Source organism: Arachis hypogaea, chromosome 19 (assembly GCF_003086295.3).
Source record: "Arachis hypogaea cultivar Tifrunner chromosome 19, arahy.Tifrunner.gnm2.J5K5, whole genome shotgun sequence".
Lineage (NCBI taxonomy): Eukaryota > Viridiplantae > Streptophyta > Magnoliopsida > Fabales > Fabaceae > Arachis > Arachis hypogaea.
Window position 1 is genome coordinate 5,575,922 of NC_092054.1, and position 16,215 is coordinate 5,592,136.

Sequence of the window (16,215 nt, forward strand, 5' to 3'; positions counted from 1 at the left end):
GTTCCTGAACCTGGAGGCAGAGATCCTGGATGATCTGCGCTGCTTTGTCGCTGGCTTTCCCAGGATGTCGTCGGTCCGTGACGTCGTGATCGTTCGCGTTTTGGACAGTACTCGCTATTCTCGCTTGGTTTGTGACTTCACGGTGCTCGGGGGTTGGTTTAATCGGTTGAGAGTCATCCTGGCTTGAGGGGGTTTCCTCTAGGACGTCCCCCATCGGGCCCGGCTGGCGCAGGGTCCCCACAGACGGCGCCAATGTACAAGATGTCTCTGGTATGGGTTGAGAGATGGATCGGGAACTTGCGGGTCGAGGCGGATGCCGGATCACTTGACTGGAGCGATGGGGGGAGGTACCTGCAAAGACACTCCGACGCTCAAGTCAGAATGGATCTGAGAGGTATAGGGTGTGTGGAATGAATGAATACCTGAAGGGACCTGGGCCCTTTATTTATAGGTGATGGTGAATGTCTTATCTTATCTTATTTGGCTAAGATAAGGGAGACGTTTGAATCCGAAAGTTGGTTAGGAATCTGAGAATGCCGTTTTCGGGCCTTCTAGAAGAGGAGAACGGGTTGGACCCGGGGAACCGGTGTTTGGTTCGGTCTTGGATCCAGGACGGTGGACCGGATCCGTAACAGATTTCAAGTTGCAATAAGTAAGGACAATAATATGTGATGATTGTCGGATTATCTATATCTAAGATAGACATTTTTTTTAGGTTTGTGTTTGAGAGGGAGATAAAAACTAAGAAACTGGAGACCGAGAGATTGAGAAATAGAGATTAGATTAAATTTTTGTATTGTATTTGATATAAAATATATTAGATTGAGTTATGTCTTAGTATTATGTTTAATTTAAGATAAATATAGAGATTGAAGAATAAATTTAAAATTTAAAAGGTTAAATAAGTATTTTTGAAAAGTAATATTATTAAACTTTCAATTTCTATCTTAAAAAATTTTAATTTTCTATGTCCCTATTTTTTAAAAATATTAAAGTGACTGAAAATTTAAATCTTAGAATTAAAATTTTAATTACAGTCTTTGATCATTAAATACAATACTAGATTCTAATTCTTCAATCTCAGTCTCAGTCTTTAAAAATAAATGCTACCTTAGATCCACGAATATTTGGTATATGTCTGACTGAGCTACAATATAATTGGTGAAGTGGAAGACAACAATAATCTCTAAAATTATTTACAATTTCATAAAAGTTTTTTTTTTTAAAAAAAAACAAACATGAATTTATATAGGTTTATTTTTGTCTATTAAAGTTCTATTTTTATTTAAAAAAATAATAATAAATATTGAACTCTAATTAATCATAAAAATTTTAATATTATCTTATAAAATAATCTCTCTTCAAAACTTAACCGATTAAATACAGATATATAAATAATCCTATATCAAATCCATTGAGTAGTATCTCTTTCAACTATAGTTATAACATATTCAAGTACGCGAACAAGTTTAAGAATACATTCAATATCTTGTACAAGTTTACATTTAGAGATAATATATATAACTAATAATAATTAAACCCTAAACCATAAAGTACATAAATTAATAAGGACCCTTCTATATGTGGTTTTGTACATTTTGATATGTAATTATTATTATTATTACCTTCCTACAAGAGAAAATTCATCAGTTTCAAGTTGCATAGACATGTGAGGTGCAATGCTAACCATTTCAAGAAATAAGAAATCTTTTAGGTCTAAAAGGACTTGACTTATGTCTGGTCTTTGAGCTGCAACTCTTGTACAACACAAGGCAATCTCAAAAACTTTCCTTAAAGAGTCAACATTAAAGTCTCCTTGTTGCAACAATCTTGAATCAACAATGTTTTGAATATCATCACCTCTTTCAAGTATGGGCCTAACCCATTCAAGTATGTGAATGGCACCATCATCTCTTACTATGATTGCAGCTTCACCCGTCATCAATTCAAGCAGAATTATTCCCAAGCTATAAACGTCGCTCTTTTTATTCAAGTATCCAACCCTATGAAACCTATTTAATTATATGAACAAACAATTAATAAACAATTTTAAGTGACTATTAACATATACATATATATTAATAACTCTAACCATGATTATTGTACTCTCTCTTATATGTATTATTATATAATATTAATAGGTCTATTTTATATATTTTTAACAAATAAAATAATTACATCTTTTATTAATATTAGAATATTAGAAGCTTAAGTATTTAATTATGATGTGTGGTTGGATGTTAGTAATATAATACTTATTTGAGTAGTTAATCGATGATATATAGTATTTATGATAGTAGTCGGAAAAATCTCTATAAATATCTTATATAACATTTTATATAATTCCAATACAAAATTTGTTTTCTAGTGCTCGTTCTCACTTTTTTTAACAATTAATACAATTCATAGTTAAAGTTTAGACAAAAAATTAAACTTTTGGAAACGTATTAAACATATTCTATTATTTAACTATTTATCAATGTTTATGTTCTATAAAAGTAGAAATTAAATAATGCCATAAATTAATTATTTAGAATTCAATTTAATTAATTATATATGATATCTTTATATTCAAATAAAATATTTAAGAAGACTCATTTTATGCATTATCATACCATAATTCACGACAAGGTAATTTATTCTCTAATTTTTAAATTCAAACAATACCGAAACAATTGTCTAAATAAAATACTTCCTAGCTAGACAAGCTATGTATCGGATAAAAATCATATAACTAAATAGTGACAAAATTCAATAGAATTAATTAAATTACTTGATTGTCAATGAGTTATAGAACTCTGTCTATGTTACACTTGCAGTACATAGCCGGTCCCAAATCCGGATAAAGGAGGATGGTTGTGTGTTAGCTTTTCGACAACCAACATAAAAATATAGTCGAATCTCCATAACATGAATCAAAGACATTATTGCGCTAAAGCTAGGTTGTTGCCCGGAAGCAACACGCTGTATGGCTCGAGTACGGTGTCAAATGAGCAAGAGCCGCTGCATCGGTGCCCGGATGTAGTGTTAAATAAGCAAGGGTCCTCGCATTTTCGTGAACGGACGAGGGTAAATAAGCTAGTTCACAAAGTAAAAGGTAAAGGTCAGAGCGACAGAAGGTTGATATTTGGGACATGGAACATAGGCGCTCTAACAGGAAAGTTCATGGAGGTGGTGGCCACCATTACAAGGAGGAAGATTAACATTATGTGCCTACAAGAAACAAAATGGGTTGGTGCAAAAGCTAGGGAGTTGGATACTTCTGGTTTCAAACTTTGGTATATAGGAAAGGTGAAGAATAGGAATGGGGTTGGAATTATTGTGGATAAGCAGTGGAAGAAGGAAGTAGTGGATGTCAAGAGCGTGGGAGATCGGATCATCTCTATCAAACTTGTGGTGGAGGGAGGTGCTTTCTATGTGATTAGCGCCTATGCACCGCAAGTGGGTTCGAACGAACAACACAAGATAAGGTTTTGGGAGGATCTAGAGAGTTTGGTTCAAGACATACCTTTGGGAGATAAGATTTTCTTAGGAGGAGATTTAAATGGCCATGTTGGGAGAGAAGTGACTGGGTATGGGAGAATTCACGGAGGTCATGGTTTCGGGGTGATCAATGCCGATGGTAAAACTATTTTGGACTTTTTCTCAACCTTTGATCTTCTCATCGTAAATACATGTTTTAAAAAGAGAGACGAACATCTTATAACCTATAAGAGTGGCATGACAAGCTCTCAAATCGACTTCTTCTTGTTAAGGAGAGTCGACCGGAAATTTTGCATTAATTGTAAAAATTATCCCGGGAGAGAGTTGGAGTAGCACCCATTGTGAAAAAGATGGTTGAATCGCGTCTCAGGTGGTTTGGACATGTGAGAAGAAGACCGATAGAACACTTAGTCAGGTGGGTGGATGAGATGAAAAATGGACAAGGGGCGAAAGACAGAGGAAGACCTAAGAAGACCATCTATGAGGTGGTCAAACGAGATCTACATGTAAACGGTCTCTCTGTAGACATGATACATGACAGAGCACAATGGCGTCGTTTGATTCATATAGCCGACCCCACCTAGTGGGACAAGGCTTTGTTGTTGTTGTTGTTGTTGTTGTTGTTGTTGTTGTTGTTGTTGTTGTTGTTGTTGTTGTTGTTGTTGTTATTGTTGTTGTTGTTGTTGTTGTTGTTGTTGTTGTTGTTATTTGTCAATGAGTTATAGCTCAAATGGCATAGTCTCCTTATACTCACCTAAGAGGTCGCGGATTCGACTCTCCCTATCTTCAGTAAAAAAAAATTAAAAAATACTTGATTAAATATATAGTCACATGATTAACTAACTCCCATGAGTTTGATGAAATTTAAGTGTGAGCAAATGATTGGAATTTATTTTTAATTAATTTCTTTATCACTTTATTGTATTAACTATTGAGGCATTTTCGGAGACACGCCTGAAAAGTGGTCCACGGGGTTTGTCAAATCATTGCCATATCATAGTAGAAGAGAAGAGGCTGAGAGACGGACCAAGGCCGTTCCGAAGTCTGGATTCATGGTTTACTTATGAAAGATTTTTAAGGATGGTCAAGGCGGAATGGAGAGGGCTAGGTGAGATACCATTCACCGATAAACTGAGGGCGTTGATGGTTCCTTTGGGGAGATGGCATAGAGACAACTTTGGTGATATGGACAAGAAAATTTTGAAGTTTGAGGAAGAGATTCAGAAGATTGATGACATGGTTGGTAATGGGAGCTATGATAGGACAGTAGAAGCAAGACGAAAGGCGCTAGTTACTTGCTGCGAGAAATGGTATGTGAGGAAAGAACTACATTGGAAGCAGATGTCAAGGTCGAGGCATGCGAGGGACATGGATAAAAATACAAGGCACTTCCACAACCTAGCTTCTGCAAAACGGAGAAATAATAGTATTGATACTCTAATTATTAATGGAAGATTGATAAGGAATCAAGTTAGGATTAAGCTTGCCATCAGGGAGTTTTATAAAGACTTATATCATCAAGAGAGGTCTCCTGGGGTGGGGTTCAGAGATGGTCTGGTGGAAAGGATTAGCGAGGAGGATTCTATTGCTTTAGAGATGCTACCGTCACCTGAGGAGGTTAAAGAGGCAGTGTGGGATTGTGAATCGTCCAAGGCTCCAGGATGTGACGGTTACAACATGAATTTCATAAAGAAGTGTTGGACTGATATAGGTTCGGATTTCATGGCAGCGGTACTGGACTTTTTCCAATCTTCAAGGTTGCCGCTTGATGCTAATGTCACGTGGGTGGCATTAGCCCCCAAGTTTACTGGTGCTAAGAAAATCAAAGATCTGCGTCTGATTAGCATGGTGGGATGTGTATACAAGGTAATTTCGAAGATGCTGGTTAGGAGAATGAGAGGTGTTATGCTAGGGTTAGTAGGTGAGACACAGAGTGCTTTTGTTAAGGGTCGGAAGATTCATGACGGGGCTCAAATTGCATGCGAAACGGTTCAGTGGATCAAACAGAGGAAGAAGGAAGCAGCAGTAATAAAGCTTGATTTCCAGAAAGCATATGACAGAGTCAAGTGGAGTTTTGTAGACCTTGTCTTACAGAAGATGGACTTTGGTCAAAGATGGAGGGGGTGGGTTATGGAGTGTGTGAGCACGTCTTCTATGTCAGTACTGATAAATGGCTCGCCGTCCAAGCCATTCAAGATGGAAAGGGGACTGCGGCAAGGGGATCCTCTGTCCCCCTTTCTCTTCGTACTTGTTGTTGATATCCTACATAAGATGATTGGAGAAGCTGTGAGAAACGGTCGCATATCGCTGTTGTTGGTTGGGAGAGATTATATTGAGCTGTCGCACCTACAGTTTGCAGATGATACTGTCTTGTTCTGCCCTCCTGAGGAAGAGACAATTAAGAACTACAGGAGGCTGCTTCGATGCTTTCAGTTGATGTCAGGTTTAAGTATTAACTTTGATAAATCTAGCTTGATCCCTGTTAACTGTGATGAGCAGTGGGTACAACGTATGTGCAGTGTGTTGGGATGTAAGCAAGCCAATCTACCAGTTAAATATCTGGGCATCTCGCTAAGAGCAAACCCAAAGATGGTTAAGACGTGGAAGCCAGTAATAGACAAAGTGGAGGAGAAGCTTAGCCTCTGGAAGGCCAAGATCCTCAATAAGGACGATAACTTGGTACTTATCAAAGCTGTGTTAAATAGCCTACCGGTTTATTATCTGAGCGTGTATAAGATGCCAAAGGCTGTTGCAGAGAAACTAATTTCCTTACAGAGGAGATTTCTATAGAGTAAAGAGGATGGTAAGAGTGGTATGGCTTTGGTTAAGTGGAAAGTGGTTCAAACTCCTAAAAAGCTAGGTGGATTAGGGGTTGGGGATGCCATGATACGAAATTCAGCTCTGCTGTTTAAATGGTGGTGGAGGTTCTCTAAAGAGGAGTGTCCGTTATGGAAGAAGGTTGTCTGTTCCTGTAACAACCTGAATCCAAATGAGCTCCTATCATCCAAAGAACTACTTATTCGAAGAGACCCGTGGAAGGATATTTGTCAGCTACAGTATAAGAATCAAGAAGTCAGGTAGAAGATGATTACTGGGTTATCCATGGAGGTGGGTGATGGGAGACGAACTCGGTTTTGGGAGGATGTCTGGATTTACGGAGGTTCTTTGAAAGACTGCTTTCCAAGGCTCTTCTCAGTTTCAAACCAAACAGGGTCAATGATAGGGGATTGTGGGTTTTGGGATGGGGTAGCTTGGATATAGAATTTCCAGTGGAGGAGAAAATTATTCCAATGGGAGTTGGATTTAGTGAACCAACTTCACCACACTCTGAGGCTGGTTAAACTTGATATTGGGAGAGAGGATAGAGTTGTATGGAAGTATGATAAACAAGGAATTTTCTCTACTAACTCATTTGTGCAGGTGTTGCAGGTGAAAATGGTCTCGGAAGATATATCAAGCTACAGTTTCATAAGGACTGTTTGGAAAGGCCTTGTCCCACCCAGAGTAGAGTTGTTTGTCTGGTTTGCCCTGATTGGCAGAGTCAATACGAAGGAGAGACTGAGTCGGCTTGGGTCATTCACCAAGAAGATACTCTATGTGTTTTATGTAACAATGGTGTTGAATATGGCCACCATATATTTTTTTGTTGTAGCTTTTCTTGACAGGTTTGGTGTGCTTGGTTATCATATGTTAGAATGCAATGAGCTTGTCCAGGTACAGTAAAGGAACACTTCCAAAGTTGGACTGAGAACTCAAAAACAAAACAAGAGTGTAAGAGATGGATGGTGTGCTTCTGTGCGATCATTTGGAACCTATGGTTGGAATGGAACCGGAGAATTTTTCAGAATAAAGGAAAAGGGGTTGAGAAGATTATCAACTTGTCTTTTTTTAACTATAAAGAGTAGTTAGGTGCAGACTCCTTTTATTATTGATAACAATGCCAAAGATAACAAAAAAATATCTACATTTTACTTTTTGTTCTGTTGATTTTATTTTGTTTAATACTATTTTACTACACTTTTTGCTCTACTCGTTGTGTTGAACTCTTTGCTAAAAAAAAAAAAACTATTGCTTACTCTGGATCAATGTAGCCTGGTGTGCCAGCAGGGCGAGTTGATATGTGAGAATCATCATCATTAGGAAAAGCTCTGCTAAGACCAAAATCAGATATCTTGGCATGATTCCACTTATCTAGTAATATGTTTGAAGTCTTCAAATCTCTATGTACAATAGGTGTCTTACAACCATTATGCAAATAATCTAGTCCTGAAAGTTCATAACAAATTCACACGTGTAAGAAACATTATGAACCATGACAACTAATAAAAATATAATAATGTTATATATATAGTTGAAAAACACATACCATTCGCCACATCAATTGCAATATTAAGTCTCTCATCCCACTTCAACACATTTGGATGTTGCTCTGCACATGGAATAGGAATGGCTTAAATAAAAATGTAAGGCAACGTTTTATTGTAGTTTTTAATTAATATTTAGGTTAAGTATAAATTTTATTTCTAATCTTTAAAGTGTTTTATTTTTATCTTAAACATCTTATTTATTTTATTTTATTTTAGTTTTTTGGACAAAATAAAAATTTTTCTTTTAAAAATATCATTTTTTGTTATGATTTTTTTAAGTAACAACAAAAATCGTAGTTGTAGTTGGTATAGTAGTAGTTGTATCAATTTGAAAGTAAAAATAATAGAATAAAAAAAAAAGAAGATAATAATATAAAAAGATATTTTTAAAAGAAAAATTTAGTTTTAATTATAGAATTAAAATAGAACGAAATAAAATATTTGAGATAAAAAATATAACGTTTTAAATGTTAAAAACAAAACTAAAATTTAATCAAAATGTTAGAGACTAGAACTATAATTTTTTCCAAACAATGTACAAGGAAACATTATAAAATGTGGTATGTACTTGATAAATGTCGATGGAGATTTCCATTTGCCATGTATTCATAAATCAGTGCTTTAATCTCTCCTTCATCACAATAGCCAACGAGGGACACCAAGTTCCTATGACGAATACTACTATGGAGTTCTACCTGCATTTCAAAATTAAAATACATTTTGAGATTATTCATCAAAATATTATTTTTTTTCAGGATATATAAGACTCATCAAATACTTTGTTCTTGAAATTTTATGCGATAACTACTTTGGATCTTTGATTCCTAAAAACAATAGTTCTTCGTGAATAAAGTTAATCCTTAGCTTCTGTTATATTATTAATCTAGTTAATAGAAAATACTTATATGCATAGTTAATAGTGAGTTTGGATTGATTTTTAAAAAAAATATTTATTTATTTTTATTTTAAAAAATTAATAAACAAAAATTATTTCATATTTGATAAGATTTTTTTTAAAGGAGTTTTTAAATATTTAAAACGCTATTTGTTTTTGTCTTTTTTAAAAGGTAAGGTATTGTTGGTTTTTTTTTAAAATAATTTATTTTTTTAATAAAAATATTTTTTTCACTCAAATAATTTATTTATTTTTTTACTAAATGTAATTGTAGGCTTTGTATAGCTCACGTGACACAAAAAATGTTGAACTTAATTTGTTTTTTAAGAGACTTGATTTTTTTTTTTTTTACCAAAAATAGGAGACTCGAAGCCGCAACCTTTTGAGTATGGGGAGACTATGTCATTTGAACTATAACTCATTGGCTTTAAGAGACTTAATTTGATCATTAGATCTCAATGGGCTAAATATAACGACATAATTTAATCCATTTGGGAATTAAATTGAATCTTACATCTTTATTATTGGACTGTTACAAACTTACAATGACAATTAATTGTACTCATAGGTAGTTTATTGAAAATGTTTAATAACTAAAAAAATTGAATTAAGATCAGTCAAAAATAATTAATAAATATTAAATAAAATAAGTTTATTATTTTTTTTGGTCTACTTTAGCATTATCAGATTGTTGTTATTTTGCTCCATTTAAAAAGGAGTTGATAAACTAACCTTTAGGGCTATCAAACGGGCTAGCCCAGCCCATTTAGGCCCGACCCATTAAGTCCGCTTTATTTGCGGGCTAGAATTTTCTAACCCGGACCGTTTATGGTCAATTCGATGGGATAAACGGGCCAGTCCGTTTATTATTTTATTTTATTTTTGAAAAATATTTTTGATAAAAAATAACACTTTTAGGTCAAAAACCATTAAAAAATAATATTTTTTTTAATTGATGGGTCAGATCGGAAGAAATATTAGCTAAAAGTGCTATTTTTTTTAAATATAAAAAAAAATTTAATGGGCCACTCATTTAACCCGCGGACTAGCCCGTTTAACCCGTCATTTTTTTCGGGTTAATCCGGCTCAGTCTGTTTAGTCTGAAATTTAAACGGGCTTAATTTTAGAGGCAAAGTCCGCCCATTTAAACGGATAAACGGGTTGGCCCGATGAATTTAGACTATTTTAACAGCCATACTAACCTCTGATTGGAATTCTTTGTAGCCTTGTCTGGAAGATACCGAAAGCAATTTGACGGCAACTTGAGTGTGATCTTGTAGAAGGCCAAGATAAACTTTTCCGAATCCTCCTTCTCCAATTATTGTTTTGAAGTTATCAGTAATATTCAGAATCTCAGTATAATTGAATGCTTTTTGTTTTGACTCCAAACATACTTCTTTTCTAGAATCCAACTTGTCTTTGGTGGGGATATATAGAGTTGGACCTTTTAATGTACAAGGACATAATATAAATATGAAAAAAAAAATGTAATGTAAAAACTTAATTGAAAATTTGATAAAATTATAAGAACCGATAGAATAATTAAATTTAAAATTTATAATATAATTATTGTAGATAATCCAGCGAGGATTATTTATTTTAAAGTTTCTTAACCAAAAAGTAAAACTGTATAATTTTGAAAACAAAATTGTCAAACGCTTGAATATATATGATTCTTTTGATAAATATAATTCTAAAGATATATGTAATACACTGCAATAATATAAACATGCAAATTGAATATTATTTCATTGCAACAATATCATTTGTTATTAACTACTATAAAGGAGGATTCGATCTTACCTTTCTGTCTTCTTTTTGATATCCAAAATCCAAGGACAATGAAAAGGATGACAATTAAAGCTGGAAGTGATGCAATAAGTGGTACAAAAATGTTCTTCTTATTGCATGAATATTTCATACATAGATTAGGATTATCAGCCACACTGAAAAGGGATTTCAGGGGTGCCATGACTTTAGTTATTACATATATACATAAATTACTAACCAACTTAGAAAGGGAAATTAAACCCATAAATTATAAAAAGTACCTTAATTGCAAAGACTTATTATCTGCCTTCTTCAATAGAGCCTCAGGAATTAAACCTGAAAGCTTGTTCTTAGTTAAATTACTGCAAAGATAATGATATACAATTTAATCTCACTTATCAAGTCCATATATAAATATTTTTTTTTCTTAAATATAAATTATTTTTATATTTTTTAAAATTTTATAAACTTACAGAACTTTTAATTTCGGCAACTCTGCTAAAAACTCAGGCACAGGTCCTTCCAACTTATTGTCAGACAAATCCCTGAAACATATATAGTAATACTTTAGGAAACATTTCAAGTACATCGAGGAGTACCGGTGCACCAATTGTTTTAACCGTTGATTTTAATTAATATATATTATATATATTTTTTATAATTCAGATCAACGGTTAAAATAACTGTAGTACCGGTACTCCCGGTACACTTGAAATGTTTCCAATACTTTAATTTGTGAGAAAAATAAGTAACTTATTGCCCCAAAACTTGCTTCTGTATACATAAGAATTCTAGTTCTATACTCACAAAAGTTCTAGTTCTGTAAAATATGAGAACGAAATATTTATCTGCCCACTCAATTTGCTTGACCTAAGGTTCCTGCTCGTGATTTACAATTTAGTGGTAATAAATTAAAAAAAGTGCAAATATTAAATTAACATATAAATTTATACATGGAAATTAAAGAAACTTTCATTGTTATCTTGTATATTTCTCAAAGCTAATAAGCCTAGAACTCACAAAGATTTGATCCTTGCATTTTTGTGTGAGGTACAATTGAGACCCTCCCATGTAAACTGTGTAGGACGACATGGATCACCTTGCCAATTCAACTTTGTAATTTGGTAAACGCTTTTTATGTCCTCTATTGCAGACACTAAATGCAATCCATACAATAAATACATAAATAGAATTCAGGCAATGGTGGTAAAAAATATTAATATTAGGATAAATTACTGGTTTAATCCTTAACATTTTGGTTAAATTTTAGTTATGATTATTATTTAAAATATCTTATTTTTATTTTTAACATTTATTACTTCATTCTATTTTTGTTCTCTAATTAAGATTATTTCTTTAAATAATAATAATAATTATTATTGTTATCTTTCTCTTATTCTTTTGCTACTTTTTTACTATTAAATTACTAAAATCACTCCTGTAACTATTACAATTATGATTTTATTGATTTTTGTTCTTATCTAAAAAAAAATCACAAGGAAAAAGCTTAAATATTTAACTTAAATATTATGATTAAAAATAGGGGTGTGCATGGGTCGGGTGAAACCGGATTTGATGTGACCCAGACCCGGCCCGAAATATATACCGGACCTATTTATTAGACCCAAACTCGGTCCTAAACCCGATGAAACCTATACACTTTCGGGTCACGATTATACCGGGTAAACACTGGGTGAAAACCGGGCCGTTAACATTACATTACCTTGATACCTTCTTATAAACTAGCATGTGAAAATATCCAAATTTTCAAGACTCCAACCATTATTTCACATGGTAAAATTCCCTTAGAAAAATATAACAATAACCAACTATTCTCTAAAATTAAAGCATAACCATAATCAATACTAATATTGTCTAATAACACCAAATATTTAAATCAATATAAATAACACAATATTATGCATTAGTCTAAAATCTTATGCATTTTAAACATAAAATATTAACTTATAGTCTTATAATAATTATAATATTAAGGTTTACAATACTTAAATTCCACATAAGAATAGCTATCATCCATCACTAATAACACAAAATATTAATTGTGTATGATGACCGGGCTACCGGACCGACTTCGAGTGACTCAAGTCATGGCCCGGACCCGACCCGAAATAATGACCGAGTCTATTTTTGAGACCCTTACCCGTTCTAAACCCGGTGAAATCACACCAAAATAGCCTCTAAAGTGTTCGGGACCGGGCCAGGTCTTCGGATCGGGCCGGGCCATACACACCCTAATTAAAAATAAGAGAAAGTCTAGGAGGCTAGAAACTTTTGTATTTTGTGGCCAACACTTAACCATCAAAAGAAAAATGAGTGATCTCCCACCATTGAATATAATCTCACATCATTAAAAATACTATTATGGCTAATTGATGATTATAAAATACAAAAGTTGTTGATTTCCTAACACTCCTCAATAAATAATACTTAATATTGTTAGTACTTTAATATTTGTTATTGTAATTAAATATATATGTAAAAAAATAAAAATTATTTAATAAAAAAGAATTAATAAAAAAAATAATAAAAAATTGTAGTATTTAATATTTATTAATTATTATTAAAAATTATGAATATTAAATAAGAGATTTATACTTTTTATTTTTTTGTTTCTCTAACCTTATCAAAAGAAAAAAGTTTACTCGATGTAATTTCATACCGTCTTTTGCGTCAGTTGGGAAATCAATTTCCGGTACGAACCGATAGATCTCAAGGGCGTTGAGGATTGGGGGAGCTTCTGATCCTGAAGTTGCACTAATGCTAACATTAATATCACCATGTGCTGTATATGCAGAACTAACAGTGACTGGTTTCAAGTATTCAAGAACCAAAGGTTCTGAGAGAATGCTTTGCGAGTTAAGGGTGATGTCAATTATTCTTTTTTTTCCAACCCCAAGTTGCTCAATTTCAGCAAAGTGGAAGTATGTATAATACTCGCTAGAGTTTTCAAGTTCGATTCCAAGCACAGTGCTATAACTAAATTCCAAGGCATCAGAAACACTCTCTGATGTTGCAACACTCCTCATTACTTTGGACGGCACTTTATAAGAATCAGATTTATTATTGCTTCCAATATCGATGGCGGTTGAGTAGTTATCTAATTCCAAGCTTTGCCAACTATCTACATCGCGATCATAACGCCAAATCCGGTCATATACATCATCTTTGTACCTAACAATTTTTTCACAAACAACATAGTTGTCATCAGAACTTCAAGCTCGTCAAATTACTACTTTATTAGTTTACGGGTCCAACCAATAAATTACGGTTTAAATTTTTTAAGGTGAAAACTCATCTGCAGTCAACTTTAAATTAGATGAAAATTTAGTTAAATCAATCAAATCATCTAACCGTTTTCAAATATCAACTTGATGTTGACTGCAACTGAGTTTTCACCATTTTTTAAATAGTAATAACAAAAAAAGTGGAAACTCAAGTGCAGTCGACTTCACGTAAAGTTTATATCTGAGAGCTATTAGATGATTTAACTGATTTAACTAAATTTTCATCTAACAGCTCTTAGCTATCAACTTCACGTAAAGTCGATTACACCTGAATTTCATCAACAAAAAAGGCATGCGGCATTGATTACCTGACATACTCAGGTGCGTCAAGGGAGGCAATGTCAGTCCGTAAATACAACAGTAGCCGTGAATTGGTGGTTGAGTTGAGAGCATAAACAGAGCTACTCAAAGGGCGTAGTTCCAAAGAAGAAATGCAAGGAGTGGATTGGGCAGTTTTTACAAGACAAATTTGTATGGAGTCACTGGTGTGAGTGTATATAATCTCAGTGAAAGACCAATAAGTCTCAGAATCAAGACTCACTGTGTCCCACAGATTCACTCCAAGATGAATATCAAATGTCATGTTTTGATTTTTGCCATCATAGTTGTTATATATGAATATCGCCCTAATTAGATACCTTTGTTTTTGTGGCACTCTCATCAGAGTGTAGCAGTTCCTCACTCCTTCCGGAAAGCATCTTGCCGTTCTCGACGCTTTCCCAAAGTATGGATCGTTTAAATTCGAACTCCCTGCTACTTTCCAATTCTCTCCTGTTTCTACAAATTTTTTATCGCTCTCGTACCAAATTCCAGTTCCTTTGTCCAAGTATTCTCTGTTCGATCCACAATCAATCGTGATGAACCCTACCAAATATGAACGATAATGTGTTAGGATATAATTATTTATATACAACTGTATATATATCTTTAGAATAAATAGGTTTATAATTTAGTTAATTTTCATGATTAACTAACAAAATGCTATTTAATTATTACGATGATGATCTCAAGCATTATAAAGTATAGAGAGATGGAACTGATGTCTCGAGACCTGGAGCATTAGCAGCAGTACTGGATGCCATAGCAGCTACTGCTCCTTTAACGAGTATAAGGAAAGCACATAAGGTTAAAACCAGAATCCAGTGTATTATTGCTCTCTCCATGCTTGACCACAATAATGCGCCAACAAGAACCATAGAATTTGCAGGTCAGACCGGCCAGAATTTGGTGATCGATTTCAACTAAACTCGACCGCGCGCCATATATATATATATAGCCACAAATGGTGGAAACTCAGTTGCAGTCGAGTTCACGTGAAGTTGATAGCCGAGAGTCGTCAGATATTCAACTAATTTGACTAAATTTTTATTTAACAATTCTCAACTATTAACTTCAGGTGAAGTCAACTGCAATTGAGTTTCCACTCCATTAAGAAAATATCTACTCGTATAATAAGAGTAAATATTTGTTATAAAGGTTCATTGCCATTTGAATTTGGGAGTGTTGACCATGAAATAGTCCAAGTCGTCTACGAAGAAATTAAGGAAGTGGGTGGCAGTCGTGATCATCATTAATTAATAGTGATCTACATACTATTAGAGTGTAGATATCTCCATGAAACTAACATACAGATTGCAGATGTAAGTTTCTATCGTTATAAATTTATTTGCCCCTTTATTTCATTCGTGGTCAACCTAACGGTAGACCGTAGACATTAATTTGCGGAGTAATGCTAGGTAGACAAAAAAAAAAGCCAAAATTTGTCTTATTTAGCATTAACTAATTATCGCAATAATTAATGAATACTGAATAAGGCAAATTATAGTTGTTTTTGGCTGATTTTCTTTGGTTATCAAACATTTTTAAATTTGCTTGTGAAAGACTCCTGCTACTCCAACAGAAGACTAGGACCTGTTAAGCATCATCTTCTTAATTAGTCATTACTGGTTTTCGATAACAAACTAAAGATTTTATTTGTCATTCCTCATGAACACTCCACTCTGCGATACTTGAATTCACTCGGCCATCTACTGCTCAGAATTCTTGGCAAGTAACTTTTTCCAATTGATTGTTTTCTTGAGTTATGGATATGATAACTTCTCTTTTTCACTTGTCAATTTCGTAGTAGTGTAGTGTGTTTTTACTTTATTCGATCAATTTTAAAATTCACTATTCACATTGTTTACGAAAATTCTTGTTTATCCAACAAAACGGAGAGAAAAAGAGCCTAATTAAAGTTCTATAAATTAAAGTCCTTTTTGAAATGATTACCTGAAATAAAATTCTTTTTCAGGTATTAGCCTTTTCAGATTTATAACAGATTCTAAGAAGCTAAATTAAATTAGTATGTTCAAAATTACTAAATTAGTCATTTTAGTATGTTTATTTTACTATA

General features: G+C 33.6%; 1 protein-coding gene across 6 annotated transcripts; it reads right to left on the reverse strand.

The window, feature by feature from the left end:
- Positions 1-1,456: 1,456 nt before the first annotated feature.
- Positions 1,457-15,306, reverse strand: LOC112777738 (probable LRR receptor-like serine/threonine-protein kinase At1g05700). Of its 6 annotated transcripts, none has more exons than XM_072227642.1 (13): positions 14,872-15,306; positions 14,129-14,684; positions 13,196-13,707; positions 11,536-11,671; positions 11,323-11,394; positions 10,989-11,060; positions 10,797-10,877; positions 10,549-10,691; positions 9,948-10,054; positions 8,419-8,545; positions 7,850-7,912; positions 7,560-7,749; positions 1,457-2,012 (listed from the first exon to the last, which is right to left on the reverse strand). In XM_072227642.1, the coding sequence occupies exons 1-13, from the start codon at positions 15,014-15,016 to the stop codon at positions 1,622-1,624; spliced, it is 2,595 nt and encodes an 864-aa protein (XP_072083743.1). In that variant the 5' UTR covers positions 15,017-15,306; the 3' UTR covers positions 1,457-1,621. The 6 variants fall into 6 exon arrangements, with proteins under 6 accessions (XP_072083743.1, XP_072083742.1, XP_072083740.1 ...); XM_072227641.1 differs by having other exon boundaries at positions 9,948-10,057; XM_072227639.1 differs by having other exon boundaries at positions 9,948-10,189.
- Between the last annotated feature and the right edge of the window lie 909 nt (positions 15,307-16,215).